Source organism: Miniopterus schreibersii (genome assembly GCF_964146895.1).
Source record: "Miniopterus schreibersii genome assembly, chromosome: 16".
NCBI classification, from domain to species: domain Eukaryota; kingdom Metazoa; phylum Chordata; class Mammalia; order Chiroptera; family Miniopteridae; genus Miniopterus; species Miniopterus schreibersii.
In genome coordinates, this window is record NC_138116.1 from 32,554,110 (window position 1) to 32,573,886 (window position 19,777).

Genomic DNA, 19,777 nt, shown 5'->3' on the forward strand with positions numbered 1-19,777 from the left:
AAGTCCTGAGGCCAGGGCTCCAGGAGTGCCTCTTTGTTGGCTGATTTGCTGGCTGGCCTAGGAGTGGCCTCTTCCTGTCCCTGTTTGGTCTGGCTAACTGGGTCAGGGAGTAGATCTGGGAGGGGATGACAGGCCCTGGGCAGGGACCCTTAATTCTCAGAGGCCCCAGCTGCCTGCAGAGACTGATTTCATCATGTCTCCAGGGCAGAGTAACGCTGTGTCCATGGACAGACCCTTCTAGCTTTATTGACACTGATGTATCATCTTGTCACTTAACTGACCAGGGCAGCTGGAAATGATTCAGCGGGAAGGAGAAACAGCAGCCTTTTCTAAGCCCTGGTTCCCTGCGGCAGGTGCTGTGCCTGCTCCCCCGGGCCTTGTGTGCTCTGGTTCGATGGGTTGCATCAGAAAAGCAGAAAGCAGATGTGGCAGGGCCCCTCCCTGTACCCAGTCCACTTTGCTGGATGCCTCTGGATTCTCTCTCTCTCTTTTTTTAACCAGTGAGTATATATTAATATTTACAATTAAAATGTAAACATCAGAAATCCAATAATGGTCTCTCACTCAGGGTACCCTTTGAAACAATCCAGAATGGGTTATTTGTACTTAAAAGGATATTTTTGTAGGAATTTAGCAAATGAAAAATAACTTTCTCTAAAAAAACAAAACAATAACAAAAACTCCACCTCATTTCAGACCCTTTCCCAAGCAGCTTTGCTTTTGGACTTTAGATTGGTCTAGAAGGCACTCCCACACCTTCGAACTTCACTTTTGCCGAAAGAGGATTTAATAAATGATCCCAGTGACTCAGCTGCCAGCCCTCGGAGACCAGGCCTGCTGGTGGGGAGTGGGGTCGATACTAAGGCCTCCAAAGCAGGAATGTGACAAGGAGGAGCCATCCAGAATCTACCCTCCAGGGTCCCTTACCACCTTCCACAAATCGGTAACCTCTCTGAGCCTCAGTTTCTTCACCTGTAAAATGGGAGAATAATTCTGTATCATAGGGTTGTTGAGAAGATTAAATGGAATGATGCATGTAAAGGCTTCACATAGTGCTAAATAAATATTAGCTGGTATGATGATGATGTTGATGACGATGATGGAGGATACTTGTTTTATCCCTACTATCCATGTACAGAGGAGTAATCCAAGGTCAGGAGCAGAATCAGTTACCAGGGAATGACATAGTTGAGTAACAGATCAAACTGGTGGGGAATGGGTTAACTCTGTCTCCGACACTTGAGCAGGGAGTTAAGATCATTTGGAGTAACAATGGAGACTAGACCCAATTGCTGTGGAGATAAGGGCCTGCCCCATACTGCTCTGACTTGGGCCAGGGAGCTCTGACTTGGGCCCCGGTTTATGAGCTCCTCATCTGCTTACTCTTCAGTTCATTCCGTGCCCCCCACTGTGCTGGGAGCTGGGTCTGTGTGCAGGGTGTAGATTAGAGACCAGTGAAGGGGCCAGACTGGTGGCTCATCAAGGCCTTCTGTTCTCACTGAGTCAGGAGGTGGGCCTGGCCAGGGGAGTAGTTTCTGCCCATCACTTGGAAATCTTGGTTATCCAGTGAGCTCCAGGCTGCCAAGCCCTTTCCCTGAACCTTCCAACCATAGAATATACTGCAAGGGTCATGCTTAGAGCGCTGGAGGCTCTCACAGTTATCCTATCCTTCCTTTCCTAATGTCCCCAAGAAAGAAGCCAGTGCTGGGAGGAGGCACGAGGTTTGATGTCACTGGGTTTGGTTCATTTGCATTGGGTTCTGTAGGCTGGGGTAGAGCATGTTGTTGGTAAGATGAGATTGCAGCCCCCGTTCTTGGGGGCCGAGTCAGCTACACTTGGTTGCTTGGTCACAGGTGGACCCCTGTGCCTTGGGTATTTGTCTCCCAATGATGCAAGAATGAGGATGGGCCCTGTGCCCTGTCTGGAAGGCAACTCCAAGTATGTCTTTCTAATGTGTGAAACAGATAGGGAATAACATTATTAATTGAATAGCCCAGACATTATTAATTGAATAGATCAGACATATTTGCCCTGAAATGCTATGGTCTGAACCCACAGAGACTGTCATTTAGTCTGAACTAATGAAAATCACTAATCTGGCATGTCACTGAGTAATAACTTATTCAGAAGAGGCAGAATCTTGGAGGAGGGTGGAGTGATGGCTTTGCTGAGAAGGCTGGTCTGCTCTGTGATAGGTGACTCCCAATGCCAACGGGCTGCTGTTGGGTGGTTTCGCACATTGCTGTGCTGGGTACTGTGAGGTGGGGCTCCTTCTCTCTTAGGGCTTACTAGGAATTCAGCCGAGACCTGGGACCACTTAGTAAAGCTGTGTGTCCTCCCAGGAGCACCATTGTTTGGGTTCAATTCAATAGTCAATGTTTATTTATTATGACTGTGTAAATATGGTTTATTGTTGAGTCAAGGAGGGTACTATAATTAAGTTTTCTTTCTTGTCTAACCTTTTGTTTTTCCTGGAGTTGATGATTAACTCATGTTCTCTCCATTAGCATAGTTTCCTATATACCTATGTTTTTCTATTTTTTATTTATTCTACCATAATTTCTTAATTTTTTTTCTACCCAAAGCTTGCACCCATTAGATATCCTGTCAATCCCATTCTTTCCATCAGGAGACCTCACTTTCAGAGCCTTTTCTCGTTTCCTAAACTGTTGCTTTTGAACTCAAGAAAGGATGCAGGGAGTAAATTGTTTTGAGCTCTTGCATACTCCAGATAGTCTATTCTACTCTCACACTTGGTTGATAGTTTGCCTGGGTATAAAATGTTAGGTTGAAAATAATTTTCTTTCAGAATTTTGAAGGTATTACATCATTGCCTACTAGATTCTAGAGTTGCTGTTGAAAAGTATGATGATATGATGATTTATATTCCTTTGCATACGGTGTGTATTTATATTTTCTCTCTGGAATTGTTGAGGATTTTTCATTCATCCAGGTGTTTTGAAACTTCCTGACAGTATTTGGGATGGATCTTTTGTTATTCATGTGATGTGTACTTGGTGGACCCAGACTTAGGTCTTTCAGTTCTGGGAAGTGTTCTTGTACTGATTTTCTGATAGTTTGCTCCTATTATGGTGAAACAACAACCATTTTATTGGTTTCCTTGGCCATGGATCCCTCATTTCTGCTTCACCATGTCTTTCTAGAACCTTTATTAGCCAGATATTGGATCCTCTGATGTTTTTATCTCCTCTTTTTCATTTTTTGTATCTTTGTTTTTTGTTTTACTTTTTGGGAGACTTCTTCAACTTAGTTTCCCAATCATGTTTCTGTTTTCTAAGCTCTCTCTCTTTCCTGATCATTTCGTTTTTATAGCACTCTCTGTGTCATGGATACAAAATCTTATCTTTCTGAGGATATTAATTTGTAGTATTTTTTGAAGTTTCTATTGGTTCCTTGCATTGTCCCTTTCCTTCAGGCTCCTCTTGATGTCTGGCCACCCTTGGCCATCTCTCTGTGCCCAAAAACAAAGCACTAGAAAGTGGATTGGGGCCTCAGTGTGCTTGGGCCAGTGTGCCACCTGGGGGCTTTCATGCAGGGTGATGATTGGGCAGCAAGCTCCCCTTTCCATTGGAGGAACCCAGGTGTTATCTTTTCTGAGGGACTGTTCAGTTTCTCGTAGTGGTGAGGGTTGGAGAGGTCATCTGGCTGGTGAGGAAGTGATAGGTTCAGGGATGGGTCCAAAAGCCCAGTGTCTCAAGTATCAAGCATTCCCCCAGGTCATCCAGCCCGGTCCATCTTCCAGGCACCTGTGATCTCTTATAGGCTGAATTTTCCTTTCCATTACATTTGCTCTTGTCAGTTCACACTTAATTTTTTTTTTAAACACCTATTATTTTTAAGAGGCTTCAGAGAAGTGTAATAAATGCATGTGGTCAGTCTGATATGTTCATCATGGAAGTCTCAACAGACTTAAGACTCATCTATTTCTATATCTCTACATCCATAGCCATACACATATCCATAGTTATATCTATCTCTCCTAAAGGAATTGAGGGATAACTACTTAAAAATGACTTTTTATTGTGATAACACATCATACATCCAAACCAAATCATACACTAAGCACTCAGGTACTTGCCATCCAGGCCAAGAAATACTCACAGGCCGGGAAGATGCTGCTCTTCTGTGCTTTTGTGACTCCGTGGTTTTGTGATTTTGATTCTGAAGCCGTCTGAGGCAGTGACCTTGTGAGCTGGCCGCCTTTGCTCTCACCATGATGTAGCTCCCTCCGCCGAGGCCAGACAGTGCCAAGCAGAACCGCTGATCCCGTATCGGAAGCTGCTCATGCGGCAGTTTCCAAGTGATGCAGTGCGTTAAGGGCTGGATGAGACGCTCACGTCGGCTGGTGATGTCCTCGGTGCTGGGGGAGCGGAGCCTCTTGTACAGTAGGGTGACTCGCCCGCACCAGGCACCGGCCCTTCCCTCGGCTTCCCTACTGTGCTGCATCCGGGGCGGGGTCCTCCTTCTCTCACTTCTCCTTTCCTGTCCCTGCTAAGCCCTCCTGTTCCTTTCTGCCTTTTCAGCCCTACCTGTTCTCCCTGAGGCCTTTCTTCCCATGGCCTCAGCCTCCGCCTTTGTTCTCCTTACACCTGTCTCTCTGTTTAAGCTTCAGTTCTTTTCGGATGCCACCTGGGTGTCCCAGGGGCCTTGCAGTGTGTCCAGAATGAATGAGTTCTCATCTGCCTCCTGCAAACCCAATTCTCCTTAGCCTGTGTCATGACTGAAGCACTGATCGTTCAGTTTACTGAAGTCTTTTTCAGTGACCCTCTTGTTTCATTTCTGTGGCCATGAGCACGGGGGAGCTGCTCCCATTCATTCCTCCCTCCCCCTGCCCCCCTTCCAGCCCTTCTTCCTCCCCTTGGCCGCCATGGAGCCCTCCAGCAGAGCCCCGCAGGTCAGCCGTGCCCCCTGCCTTCAAAACCTGCTGCTCCCCTTTGCCCACAAGATACAGTTCAGATTGCTTAGTGCCTGTTTCCCAAATTTCAGCCATCCCCAGACAGCCTTCACTGCTTCTGTCTCGTCTGTGTGCCACCTGTGTTAGTTACGTAATAGTTTCCTTTAACTGGCTCAGTTTTCAAAACTTGAATAAACTTGTTTTAGAAGGCATTGTCACTACCCTAAAAGGAAAATCAGTGGCCTTGTCACAAATGGAAGGTCACTGTAAAAGATCAATAAATAACTGTTACAATCAAAACCACCCCAGATCACCCAGCTGCCAGGGGGGAAGCGTGCTCCCCACTCTGGGCAAGTGTGGTGGGTGCCCCTCTCAGCCGGCTCCTGTTCTTTCCCATGGGTGGTGCGCACAGTGGTTCACATCGTGGACTCTGGGGCCAGATTGCCTGTGCCCAAACTTTGCTCTGCTACTGTCCAGCTGAGGGAACTTAGGCAAGTAACTTAACTCTCTGAGTCTCAGTTTCCCCATCTGTAAAGTGGGGTTAATGATACTGGCTGCAAAGGGTTGTCGTGAGTATTAAATGAGATAAGATATGGGGATCACTTCAAACAGCACCTAGTACATGATATGCCCTGAGGACTGTGTGCTAGTTTTCACTTCTCCTTCCTGAAGGCCTGCTAAAGGCCAGGGATGCGTTTCCTCTGCATCGACAACAGACTGTCTCCCCGTGGGGCTCTCGCCACCATGTCTCTGCTGCTGCTCTCACCCTTTCCTTTTCCTCTCCCAGGCAGCTGATGGCCTTTTCCTCCAGGTCCAGCTCAGCTGTCCCCTCCTCTATACCTTAGCTGATCCCCCAAAGAGACCTGGCCCTCCCTTCCCCATGTGCTCACAGCAGTTTATTCTGGACCTGTCCTAACCCACAACCCACAGCCCACATTTAGCGTTTGGGAAATGGGTTTTTCACATGGGTGTGCTGTGCCTTCAGGACGGTTTTTGCATTTTCACTTCTGCCGGGGAGAGAAAAAGGAAAGGGCTTGTAAGCGATATGGAGACATCGCCCACGCCAGGGCGCACAGCCCACCTTGGTCTCCAAAAACTGAAGCTTAAAGGGCATGAGAAGGCACTGCTTAGTGTCCTCTCTTCGTATCCTGCCCTGACACTCGGGCCGGGTGGAGCTGGCTTTGCCATTGTGACGGGGAGGAGCTGTGGAATTGGAATCGGAGATCTCAGGGGTTGAGGAACAGCACTGATTGTGTGACCCTCAGGCTCACACTGAACCCCTCAGGGTCTCCGCTTGCTTGTGTGTGAACCGCACAGCATCAGTCAGTTCTAAAAGTCGTCTTCTCAGGGAAGGCTTATTTTCTTAGCAGTGTGGAGATTTGCCTGTGTGTGTGTGTGTGTGTGTGTGTGTGTGTGTGTGTGTAGGTTGGCCCATCAGCTCTGAGACATGATGCAGGAGGAGGCTTAGTCGTCCCCAACCACAGGCCATGGTTGGGTCTCCAGGGCTGGGTCACCCTGTTGTATCCTGGCTCTCCTTGGTGCCTGCCTTTTCTCCTACACCTGGCCCAGTTTAGGGGCTCAGGGTCTTCCAGGGAAGGGCAGTGTCATCCTCACCAGTTAACCCAGAGAGAAGCCAGCATATCCTTTGAAGCTGCTGGAGCAGAGAGTCGCCCAGGCCTCACTTCGTCCCTTTGTGCAGCCACATCTCGATGCCCAGGTCATGGCCTGGATAGTTACACCTGGCACACCTCCTTCGCAGTCCTGGCCTCTGCCGTCAGTGCACTCCTTCCAGGGCACCCGTAGGCCCCTTGGACCCCTGCCCCTTCTGTGCCCTCACACAGGGACCTGGCACTCAAGCTTTGTTTATAAACCAGCTGTGCTTTCTCACAAGTGACCTGCTCTCTTCCCGCACACTCGTGCTGAGGGGACTGGGAACTGTGCCGCTTGTCTGGAGAACAGGAGAGAGGCTGGCACTGGGGCTTGGGCACCCCTGCCTGCCCTGCCTCAGTGTTCTTGTCTTCCTGGTTGGCTGTTGATGGTTTCTGTTGTTTGTCCCAGGGCTGTTGGTCTCTGAGTCCATGAGCCCTGGGATCAGGTGGGCATGGGAGGTGGGTGCTGTTTTGCATCCCCGGGGAGTTTTGAATTATCAAAGGTCCAGGGTTGTGCTCGGAATCTCCAGGATCCTCTTTGAATATGCACAGGGATGGGATGTGACACTAAATTCCACCGTGCAAGTGCCGACAGGTGAGCAACACCTGCTCCTTCCCAAGGGGCTCTCCAAGGGGGCATGGGAGGCTCTCCCTCCACCTGCTGGAGCCTCTCATTCCTGAATCCTGTTTCCCCTCTCCTCCCTCCACCCCTGCCAGCTCTGCTGGGCTCCTGTCCTTCCTCCCTTCCACATGGGCCCCAGCATGGGATGGACATCATGTCTTCACCTCTGGGTCTGTACCCTTGGGGCGCGGAATTTGCCATGTGCGTGCGCAGGACCTGGTGGCCCACACACAATGACTGTGCGCCCCTGTCCCTGCCTACTGGGCTTAGGGTCCAAAGTATGTGGGCATCGAAGTTCCCCCAGGTAAGAAGCCGTCCCTGCCTCCCCTCCACCCTCTGATTCGCATTGTGCCGTGGCCCCTCTATCACGCCCATTCCTTCCAGCTCACTTGACAGCAGCCTTGGCAACAGTAACAGTGGCGACCAGGCACCGTGCTGAGTACCAGGCACTGTGCTGAGTGCTTTGCAGGCTTCATTCACACCACCTAGTGAGGTGCTGGTATTTTGCAGATGACGAAGCTGAGGTGCGGAGAAATGAAGTGACCTGGTCAGGGTCACAGGAGTGACACTGGAATTCAAGCCTAAGCCTGTTGGACCGTAAAGCCAGTGCTTTTGATCCATTGCACATATTGCCCACCTGCCTCCCTCGAGGCTAGAGCCTGGCCCTCTGTGCCAGCCTGCTGCCCGGGTGCCCTGCCACGCATGGATGGGAGTTCAGGAACGTTTCCCACCCATGGAGAAGCCCTGGCACTGCTGGCTGGTAGGTTGAAGGCTATGTGATTGTGCCACTGGGCCTTGAGTCTGTGCAGGCAGCAAGGTGGACTCCTCTGGGCATGGACCTTCAGCCACTCACCTAACCCAGTCCACTCAGCCATCCCCTGGCCCAGCTCACCCAGTGAGCATATAAATCTCAGTCACCATGAATTCCCAGTCACTACTCCAGTCATGCGGAGAAGCTGAGCACAGTTCTCTGAGTCCTGTGCTGGGAGGGTGGAAGTTAGGGTGCCCATTCTGCACAGAGGAAAGTAGAGATACTGAGACTCTGAGGATTCAGCTTGTCCTAGTCCTGGTCTCTGAGTCCCCTTTTCTCCCATTGTGTTGGTTTTTGATGATGATTTTTCTTGAAGCTCTTTATTTTATATTATGTTAATGTTATTTTTAAAACTTTTTATTTATTGATTTTTAGAGAGAGAGAGAGGGAGGAGAGAGACATCCATTTGTTGTCCCACTTATTTATACGTTCATTGGTGGCTTCTTGTATGTGCCCTGACGGGGCATCAAACCCACAGCCGTGGCGTATTGGGATGATGCTCTAACCAACTGACCTGTCCAGCCAGGCAATGTTATTTTATTTCTTATTGTTTATGGCCTAGTTGGTTATATAGGATGTAGAAATGTGAAGTTAGAACTCTAAAAATCCCTCCAAGTGAATGACTGCGCTGCAAGTACTGAAGAGCTGGGAGCGGGGAAGCAAGGCATGCTTTTTCCTCTTTTCTCTTTTCTCTTTTCTCTTCCCTCCCTCCTCCCTCCCTCCCTCCCTCCCTCCCTCCCTCCCTCCTTGTGTCCCTCCTTCCCTTTCTTCATTCATTCATTTATTCACTCATTTTTATTGAGCTATGATTCGCATAGAAGGTGTTGCTTTCCACAGGTGGGGGCAGTAAGGAAACCCTGCTCAGCATCTTAAGCATCGCCACAAAGCAAGAACTTCCATGTAGCCTGGAGCCCTGCGGGCACCAAAGGCAGTGGGGAAGAAATTAAACAGCAGGAATGACAGAGTGGCGCTCATCCAGCCCCTTCTTTTTCTTTCCTTTAAAAAAAAAAATCAAGATACAATTTATATGTAATAAAATTCACCCTCTTAAAGTGTATAATTCGGTGGTCTTTCAGTATATTCACAAAATTGTCCAACCGTCACCATGTAGCTCCAGAACATTTTTATCACCTAATGATATAACCCCCTTACCTCTTAGCAGTCACTGCCTAGTCCCTCCTTCCCGCAGCTCTGGACAACCACTAACTACTTTCTGTCTCCGGATCTGCCCATGCTGGACATTCATATAAACGGGATCATACCATCTGGGGCAGTTTGTGTGTGGCTGCTTTCACTGAAGCATTGCGTTTTCAAGGTTCATCCGCGTTGTAGCGTGTCTCGCTACTTCATTCCTTTTTCGTGGCTGAATAATATTCCCTCATGTGGGTAGACCACGTTTTGTTTATCCACTGCTTAGTTAATGGGCACTTGGGTTATTTCTGCCTTTTGGCTGTTGTGAATAATGTTTTTCATTCTTTTTGGTTTGGTTTTGCTGAGAAGTTCTTCGCAGTGGCTGTCTGTCTCCGTTTCTGTAACTTGGCTGTTTGGGCGTCAGGAGAAAGCAGAGCCGAGCGCGGTGGCTGGCGGGGGACTGGTGTCGTGGGAGATGCAGGTGCAGACAAGAGGAGTCGGAAGGGTTTGGAGAACTTTCGGCCAGTGGGAGGGCTTAGACCTGGCCCAGAGCCATCTGATGGTAGGTGGGTACTTTCCCTGTTGATTATTAACAGACCGTTATGATCCTGAGAGTAGATCCCTGGGGCTAGAATTGGTGCTTAGTTGAGATGCCAGAAATGTTTTCAAAGACATTTAAGTAGCCCTGGATCCTTGATTCTCTCTCTCTACCTGGAGACCAGATCACCATTTTATGAGTTATGATAATAACAAAGATGATAATAATAATAATAATAATAATAATGGCCTATATTTGTATAAGACTTTATGTTTCATTTCAGAGCCATTACTTTTATTTCCTTAGGACATTATCACCCCCATCTCTGCAGATGAAGGAACTGGAACACACAAAAATGAGGTGACTTAACCAAGATCACACTGTGGGGTAGCAAGTAGAGCCAAACTTGAACCTAGGAATCTCTTGATTTTTAGTGTAGGGCGTTTTCATAGAAATGTGTGAGAGATGATGGCTGCAATGATTTCAAATGGCCTGAGGCAGAGCCAACTGAGGCTGGACGTGAGGATACCTGGATGCCTGGGTGCTGAAAGTGGGGTCGTCCTCTCCGGGGCCTGTCCAGTTCCCTATGAACAGCTCCATTTGGGTGAATCACCCCTTTGCTTTTTCAGCTTCTACTCCAGGCTCTCTGGTCATTTCCTTCTGAGATTTGCATTTGGCCAAATCTGGCTAGGACCTCACTTGGCTAAAGCCAGTTAGGACCTCTCCTGGCCTCCCTGAGCCTTCCCAGCCACCCCAGGATCACCCAGGCTCTGGGGCAAGAATCCCAGAGTGGAAGACTTTAGTGCCACATGGTTCTGGGGCAGAGGAATGCTGAGCGGGCTGAGTGGCAGTGCCTCAAGGACCTCCAGAGGCGGGAGGAGGGCTCCTGTCCTGTCCACTCACTCCTGCTCTTACCACCCTTCTCCTAGCTGAGTGGATGAGCTTCCTCCCCTCCTCTGCCTTTTCTTCCTCCTCTGCTCACATCACCAACAAGGCTCTTGTGGGTCCCTGTGTGGGTCCGGGACCCTGTGTCCTTAGAGCTGCGTGTGGACTGGCTTGGTTGAAAGGGCAGTTTTCAGTCTCACTGCCATGACCCATGTCAGGATCACTGTGGGTTTCTAGAAGGATGTTACAAAGAATAGTGAGGGTCCCACCTCTGCTAATAGCCTACCTTTGGCTTATAATGAATTAGAACAGATTCAGGGCTACCCCGTGATAGGATCGCATCATTCTCACCTACTCATGTGTGACGTGTGCCTGAGAAAGGGCTGGCACCGCATCGAGCACTGTAGTTCTCACTCGGTCTTATCAGCACCCGCCACTAGCCTGCTGGCTGTCCTCGGGAGGGTGGCTGACACCCGAATGCCATTGGTCGTGAGGGCTGGACAGGACAGCTCGCCACAGCAGGGGCGACGAGGCTGAAGCAGGGTTTTTAACCGTCCTCTTTGTTTTGGGTCCTCCAGTTACAAAGTCAAGGCTAGAACCTGGGACTTGGGTGGTGTTTTTGTTTCCTAGGGCTGCCGTAACCAAGTGCCACAAATGTTACCCAGTAACACAAGCGGGGTGGCTTGAAATAACAGACATCTATTGTCTTAGTTCTGAAGGCGAGAAGTCCAAAGTCGAGGTGTCAGCGAGCCAGGCTCGCTCCGAAGGCTCCAGGGAAGAATCCTTCCTTGTCTCTCGTGGTGTCTGCTGGTGGCAGCAATCCCTGCATTGCTTGGAGTTTCAGCTGCGCCATTTCAGTCTCTCCCTGTTGTTACCTGCCCTTCTCCCTGTGTCTGTGTGTCTGTGTCTTCACATGGCCGTCCTCTCCTCTTATGAGGAAACCGGTCATATTGGATTAAGAGACCAACTCAATGACTTCATCTTAACTTGATTACATCTGCAAACACCTCGTTTCCAGTAAGGTTGCATTCACAGGTTCTTGTGGTTAGGACTTGAGCATATCTTTAGGGGGGACAATTCAACTCATAGTAGCCAGTTAGCTCTTAAATAAGTGCCTTTGGCTCCTATGAGGGAGGGGTGGAGTCGAGAGCAGGGGTGGTTCATTGTGGTTCATCATCCCCATAGGTGCCTCTCCAAGCCATCTCTATACCAGGTTAGAGTAGATTCTGATTTGCAGCCAAGGGCCTGTGTGTGCTCTGAGTTCTGATCTTTTTGAGGGCAGCAGTCATGCCCACCCTGGGGTCCCCTCTGGAGTCTTGGACAGAACCCTGGAGCTAGCATGAGGCTTGAGCTACTGTTTCTCGTTCCAGCACCTTCCAGGCTCCAAACATCATTTGGAAGATCCTTCTGGCGGGAGACGCCCTGTGCTCCCACTTGATAGTCTTCACCACTCCCTGGAGACTGAGCCTTAGAGGTTACCCAGTGCTCAGGGAAAACAGGCTGGCGCAGGGGAGAGGGGCTCAGCCCAGGGAGGATTGGGTATGGGGGCCCTTTGTCTGGGATGCAGGGACCTTGGATAAGAGTTGCATCTGCTCTGGTCTCATGGGAGTGGACGTCTTATGCCTGGCGGAGAGAACCAGGCAGTGTGACCACGTCCATGAGCGTCCCTTGACCACTGATGCTAAAAGTCTGCCAGTATTGCCCTCTCCTGGGGTTTGCGTTTTTGGAGAGCCAGGACAACTATGGTCAAGTTTGCCCACAAGCCGTCTCCCGGGGAGTAGGCCAGAGGTCCTCAGCTCACCTCCATCAGTCCTATAGTCTCCCTGGTTGCCTCCCCTCTCCTCCCTGTATGCTTTTCCCTGCCAGGCTCCCAGCCCCCAAGGGGAGCTGCCTTTGCCCGTCTTCACCTCAGGGGACCTAAGGATGGTGCTCCCCCCTCCCCTTTTCCCCACCATGACTCTCAGGGGTGCAGGCCCATAGAGGAGTAACAGTGGCTGCTTGGGAGAGGGCAGAGCGGCAGGAGGGGGCAAGCCTGTGCTGGGCCCAGCTCTGTCAGGTCCACAGGCAGCTGAGGGCCACCCTGGACCCCAAAATGAAAGGGGGGGGCTGGTGGCTTTGGCTGAGAACTGGAAGAAGCTACATTTATTTGTGCGTGCGTGCGTGCGTGTGTGTGTGTGTGCGCGCGCTGAGTCTTGGCCCTGCTGGTTCTTGAGCTAGCTACTGTCTGGACCAGGAGGGAGGAAACCCCCCTTTCTGGCCATCAGAGTGAGGTCAAGGTCCCAGAAGAAAGGAGCAGGAAGGCAGGTGGAGGAGCAGAGAGGGGGACCGGCACGGTTGAGGCTAATGGGGCCACATGGATCCTCTCCAGGCCAGATGTCCACGCCGCCCCCTTATCGTGCTTCCTAGAGGACAGGCTGCAGGGCAGGCAGGGGTTGTGTCAGGGAGGACAGGGCCCTGGCACCTGGCCTGGCTTCTCTTAGCCTGGGCCTGTCTGGCCGAGGGGAGCCTGGCTGGGGTGGTGGCTGGGCTCCAGCGCAAGGGCTGGCTCTGGCCGGAGGGCTGGGCTCGGCAGGGGGTGGGCTTCTCTTATGAAGGAGGTTGGGGTTGGAGCCCTGACCTCCCTGGCCGTACGTGGGCTGGAAAGAAGTGCAGAGGCCTTCTCTTGAGTGGGCGGGGGAGTCCTTTGGTCATTTAAACAAGACCAGGTGTTGGGCTGACTCAGCTGCTCCAGGCTGGGGCTCTGGAGGAAACAGTTGCCAAGTTGGGGCTTTGATGGCTCATCCTGGTCCTCTTAGGCTCTTCATAGTTATCCTTGCCTCCCCTTCCATCCCAGGATATAAGTAGGGCATGTCCAGGACACCAGCGTCCCTCGTCTGAGGCTCCCCCAGGTCCTGCCCAGCTGGCCGTTGCGTAACCCGTGCTCCGAAGTCCTATCCTGCTGCAAACATTCTGCCTGGTGATCAGACCGCACACCGCACGCCCCGGTCACGGCGAGGGCCAGATGGGAATGGGGAGTGTGAGAGCCCGAGCTTGTCGCAATCATGTTGTCATGGCGACACCACTCTGTTTAGCCGTCTCTCTGTGGTCCTAGCCCACATGGACTAAAATAAGTTTTACCTGCAGCTCACACAGCAGGCAGCCCCATCCTCCCAAGGTCAGCTGTCTGGCCAGGGTGTGTGTGTGTGTGTGTGTGTGTGTGTGTGTGTGTGTGAAGGGACAAAGGGGCCCCAGGGAAGATGAGTTGAAAATGTTTGACCCTGTCCCCTTCTTTTCCCCTCCAGCCCCAGTCCTCTATCTCTTTAGCTCTGTGGCTCTCAGACTTCTGCGAGCATCAGAACCACTCAGAGAGATTGTTAAAATACAGATTCCTGGGCCCGGTCACCGGAGAGTCTTGTGTGCACTTGAGAATTTGCATTTGAGAAGCTGAGAAGTTCCCGGTGATGTGGCTGCTGCTGGAGCAGGGACCACACTCAGAACAGCCCTGCTTTAGATTTTACTCTATCCCAGCAAGGAAATGTGCCCCACTCTAGTCGGCGCGGTGTGTGTTAGACTGTCCCCAAGCCCAGCTGCTTCAGAGGAAAGGGGACAACGCAGGCAGGCCCTCACTCACCTCTTCTGTGTTCTGTGGCCTCCTTACAGGAAGCAGGAGCTGGCGAACAGCTCGGATGTGCCCCTCCCAGACCGGTCGCTGTCCCCTCCTCTCACTGCACCTCCCACCATGAAGGTAAGAGGCTTAGAGGTGGTGAATGGGGAGTGGGGAGGGGGTTCATCTAAAGGCTTTGCTTTGCTTCGGCATCAGGCCCAGCTGCGCCTGCCCGTTGGGGGCCGTGGGGTGCCTCACCACCTCTGGAAGCTGTGTTCACCTGAGCTCAGCAGCGCCGGAGGAAAGTGTGACTGTGAGGCTCAGGGGTGTTAGGACGCGGTGACTGGGGCTGAGTGGGGTTGGCAGGATGCTTGGTAATTAGTGAGGGGCTTGCGGAACTGTGGGGTTCTGGAATGAGGGGCCTAGGCAGGGGTTAGTGGGAGAGGTTCAGAATACAGCTGTGGGCTAGTGCCTTAAGGGGCTGCTGCCCGGAAGGGCTGCCAGGGCCTGGGGTGGGGAAGGAGGGGTCTTGTGGACTTGCATGTTGGTCTATCTGCCTCCAACTGGCCTTCTTGGGTTGGCCCTGTCACCCCAATCCCTGTGGGAGAGTCGCCTTAGAGGTTCTGGGGAGCCAGTAATCTTTTTCCTAATAACACTTAGTCACGTCTCTTCCCTGGGAGACCACATCCCAGGCCCCCAGACCCAGGCCCATCTCATTCCTGGAAAGGAGCCAAGGGGGCAGCACTTCTTATGGGGCAGCACTACTATGCTCTTCCCCCTTTACCTTAGTACCCCTTGGAGAATGGCCACACACCCCTGCTGTGGCCCTCAGGGAGGACTTTGGCTCAGGCAGGGTTCCTGCCGAAGCAGCAACACACCTCCCTCCCTCCGTCCCTCCCTTGCATTCTGCCAGCTGAGGACTAGCTTTGAAGGAGTTACCCGCCTCCTGAATCAGCTGAGGGGACATCTAGGCCAGTCTCCATCTCTGTCCTAGAGCTCTGCTGTGAGGTGACACACAGAGAAGGAATTAGGGCTCTTCTCTGTTGCTCTCTGTGTACCCCCTCTTTCCTGTCCTAATCTGTTCCAAAGTGATTCCCCCAAAGGAAGTAGATAAAAACCATCTTTCCATTATTGTCCCATGTTGAATCCCACCAAGCACAGAGCTGTGGTGTGCATGAGGGGTGATATCACTGAATGGCAGCTAGTGCCTGCCCTAGTTGGACTAGGGTTCAGAAGTGGGTGGGGACATAGGGTGACTAAGGACAACTCTGCTGAGGACAACTCTGCTCAGTGCTCCTAACTCTGGTGGGGTACTGGGGGCACTGAAAGCCAGACCACCTTCATCGGCCTTATATCACAGAGCTGGCACCTGAGCCAGCTGCTGGGTGGCTTGTTTGCACAGCAAATGCTGAGAAGCATGTTGCTATCGTGAGTTTCAGCACACTGGTCTGCAAAATGGGCAAAATGGGGTGTGGGATGCTTGCCTCTGTGCTCATGGGTGGCTAGAGTTTGCAGGGAGAACTCTGAAACTCTCCTAGGAGGAGTCACTAAGTTCTCTTGGCAGTCTTTAATTACTCACATACTAATTTAATTCATTCAACACCCAAAATTATTTGAATGTTGTGTTAGTCAGGACTCTTGGTTTCAAGTGACAAAAACATAACTCACTTTGGCTTAAGCATAAATGGGAATTTATTGCCTTTTTTAATGGCAAGTATAGACTCCAAGGCATGGCTGCACCCATGAAACCTGTCTCTTTCCATCCCTCTTCTGTATTGGTTTCATTTTGTCAAACTCTGTCTCTGTGCCGACAGGAATATGATAGCTCCTACTTGCTAAATAACTCCAGTGAAGAGTCTCTTTTCCCCAGTAGCTCTAACAAAAGTCTCAGGGAGGAAGCTCATTGGCCTGCCTTAGGTCACATGTCTATCTCTGAACCACTCATCGCAGTCAGAGAGATGGAAGGCCCTGACTGGCCAGACTTGGGTCTCGTGTCCACAACCTGAGCCCTAAAAACCAAGAGTGGGAGAGGGGTGGCTCCTCACAGGAAAGCTGAGGCTTTACTATGAGAAGAAGAGAAAATGAATGCAGGCTGGCAAGACCAGCCGCTTTTTACTACAGATGTGGACCATGTGACATTGTGGTCCCTGTTCTGGAGCTTGTAGTCTAGCTAGGGAGACAAGAACTGAAAACGTAATTTTGAGAATGAGAGATGGATAGTTAGGTGTGATGAACATTCCGAAGGAGAAGCACTGTGTAACCGGCGACAATCTAAGGCCTGTGGAGGGGAAATCTAACCACATCTTGGAGAGTGTCAGGTAGGGTTTTTTGGGGAAGTGATGTTTAAACTAAACCCTGAGAGTTGAGTAGGACTTAGTTGGGCAAAGATGCTTACTACTCAAATTGAGGCCAAGAGACCACTAACACCAGCATTATCTGGGAGCTCCTTAGAAATGCAGAATCTCAGGCCTCCCTCCAGACCACTGAATCAGAATCTGCATTTTATTTTCATTCATATATCCTTTATACTCGAGACGCATTTCTGTGGGCTCTGAAATGCTCTGAGGCAGGAGAGAGATGGTTTCTCCAACAGGAGGACCAGAATGGCCAGCACATCCACAGTTGGGGACAAAGAATCACGCCCTTGGAAGTTTTGCCAGAGATTGTGGGCTTTGTCCTAAGGGCAATGAAATCATTGACGATTTTAGTCAGAGGAGTAAGATGGTGGGACTTTTGCAAAACCACCTTGGTTGTTACGTAGAGAGTGCGTAGGAAGGAGCAGAGTGGAAAAATGGGATGGGGGATGAGTTGGCAGGCCTCCGCAGGAGCCCAGTGCGGAGAGGATGGTGGCCTGACTCAGAAGGTCTGTGAGGTTATTTGGAAGTGGTCAGATCTCTGATTTTCTAGGAGGTAGACTGATGAGATAGGAGGATTTGGGAGAGGTAGAAGGCAAGAGTGGCCCCAGGTTTGGAGCAACTGGATAAATGGTACAGCCATTCTCTGAGATGGAATGAACTGGAAGGGAAGGTGACGGCTTAACTTCTAAGTGCCGAGTCGGACATGCTTGAGACATGAATGGGGATGTTAGCGAGCAGCTGGGTATTTGGGGGCTGGGTTTAGAAGCGGAGTCTGGACTGGAGGTAAAAATCTGGTCATTTTCATAGAGATGGGAATTGAAGCTTGGGATGGAGGGGTGGGTGGGGCGGTGAACTCTCCAGGGAGAGGGTGCAGTAAGAAGATTCCTGCAGTAAGAAGATTGCTCAGAACAGAGCAATCACCTGCAGGGAAATCTCAGTGACCCCAGTCAGAAGACAGCCCTAACCCCAAATGCCCTGGTCTTCTCCTCTTTGAACTCAGCTCAGGAATTCCCCAGCCTGTGACTTTACTACCCAAAACCCCAAGGCCAAAGTCAAAGCTGGGAACTAAGAAAAAGATTTGAGGGGTTGCCCCGGGGACTCATACTGGGGTTAGGATCCTTCTGTGGGTGGCATTGGGGGTCAGTGTGGTGTACCTGGACTTAGGGGTGTCTTTGTGACTGTCATTTGGCCTTATTCTGTACCTAAGACAACCTGGGCTTTAGTTAGGTACTCATACTGGGCTGTGTGTCTATGGCTAGGACGTTTTTTTTTTTAATCCTTACCCGAGGATATGTTTTTATTGATTTTAGAGAGAGAGGAAGAGAGAGGGAGCGAGCGAGAGAGAAACATTGATTAGTTGCCTCCTGTACACTTTCCAATTGGGCCTCCAGCCCACAACCTGGGTATGTGCCCTGAGTGGGAATCGAACCTGCGAACTTCTGGTGTATGGGACAGCGCTCCAACCAACTGAGCCACACTGGCCAGGGCAGGGCATTTTTTCCCCCTCTGTGCAAAGCTAACTGATCCATACGGGACTTAAAACCACGATCCTCATTTACCTCACCCAGCCCGCTCACCACAGAGGGAGCGTCCTTCGGGTGACTGCGCTCATGGAGTATGTTGCTGGTCATGGGAAGCTTCTCTTCATTGAGCTCCTTAAGGCAGCATCTTCGGGTCCCCAGTCCTCGCTGGGGTGGGTGGCTGGCAACTGTTCGTGTGTGTTGACCGTAAGGGATGTCCAGGTTAGAGGAACTTGCACTTGACCTTTTATTTCCCTGGTTTTGCTTGAATCTTACATCCCAGCTGAGCCTCTGTATCCAGGTAATACTTTTCTAAATTAGGCTCATAGACGTGTTCTTCAAGATGTGAACTGAAGCCCCTTTCTTCCCAATGAGTCTCATGTGGGGTCACATGGGCTGACCAGGGCTCCCACCTGCTATGAGGGCAGGACCAGGCCCCCGACACCCGGGTGGTTATTGTCCACTGAAGTCTGAGACTCCCAAGGTGGAGGCTGGACTCTCTCCAGGATCTCCGGCTCTGGGGGTTCTGCAGCCCCCACAGCACTGGGCAGTGTGGGAGGGTCTCACGTGGTTTCTTTGACATGGAGGTTGGGACAGGGGCGGCAGGCATACCCCTTTGGTATTGATCAGCTTGAGAGCCGCAGAATGTCGGGGTGGACGATCCATTTCCTTTATAGATAAAGTGCATGGGAAATGCCTCGCCCAAGGTCCCATTGAAGATGCTTGTGTTCCTATCATAGTCAGCAGATTTAGTTGAATTTAAAGACCCAAACTATTTTTGGTAAAGTGCTCTTCTCATCCCACCCCACACATGCAGGGATAGCCCTTCTTCTAGTTGCTTCTCCCGTTGGGGAGGGGCTGCTGGAGGAGAAGCTGGCTTCCAGGCTGAGACGCTGTCCCCCCACCTCCAGGCCACTGCCCCCACTGCCACGTCTGCTACAACTGGTCCTCCTCATCTTCCCCCACCTCTTTGCTGTTTGTGTTTTTCAAGGGGATTTTTTTTCTAATATGAAACTGAGAAAAAGCAACCAGAGATGCTGAGCAGATGGGCTGCATGAGAGCCCAGTTCCCAGCCAGAACTCAAGCTGTGGGTGGTGCAGGGTGGGCTGGGAGAGGGGCTTGGGGCTGTCTCCCTGGAAATGCTGTGGATTGTTTCCAGGCCCACATTTTTAATGATCTGGTTTTCACGCCCAAACCGATCAACAAGCATTTAGGGAGGGCTGGCTTTGTGTGCCCAGCATTGCGCTGAGTCCCAGGGGGTCAAACCGAGGTCGCAGTTCTCACCCCTCAAAGAACCTGCTGTCTACAGGGGCCTTAACTGAGCAGAAGAAACCATATGGCTCAGCATGTGACAAACTCAAGTGTGTCATGTGGCTTCTCAGTGGGATGGAGAGGAGTGAGGACAGCTTTGTGGGTAGGCTGGTGGGGAAGTGGGAAGAGGCCCTAATGGCAAGCACCGGGGCTGGACTGACCCCCTGGACCGACCGTACACAACAACCTTCCTGGGCTTCGTGAGGTGAAGGGGCCAGGGTTGACCCTTCTGATTGTCCTTCCGCTCACAGTAAATGTGCAGAGTGTTTTGTTGAAGGTGACAATGCTGGGACTTGATGTGACTTTGATCTGAACTATCACACTGGCCTCTGGAGCCCCACGAGAACTGGGTTGGCAAGGTCAGCTGCCCCCTTTGTGCAAGTCTGAGGGTGGCCCCTGCTCAGACCTTCTCCATCTCTCCTTGAGGAAGTCTGAGGGTGGCCCCTGCTCAGACC

General features: G+C 51.1%; 1 protein-coding gene across 3 annotated transcripts in view; it reads left to right on the forward strand.

The window, feature by feature from the left end:
* Nucleotides 1–19,777, forward strand: part of RAP1GAP2 (RAP1 GTPase activating protein 2) — a gene marked incomplete at its 5' end in the record, with an annotated part of 170,890 nt that overhangs the window by 61,516 nt on the left and 89,597 nt on the right. For all 3 annotated transcript variants that reach the window (XM_081161880.1, XM_081161879.1, XM_081161881.1), the window contains one exon: nt 14,191–14,275. In XM_081161880.1, the coding sequence (XP_081018006.1) occupies nt 14,191–14,275 (85 nt within the window). The remainder of the gene's footprint in view (nt 1–14,190; nt 14,276–19,777) is intronic.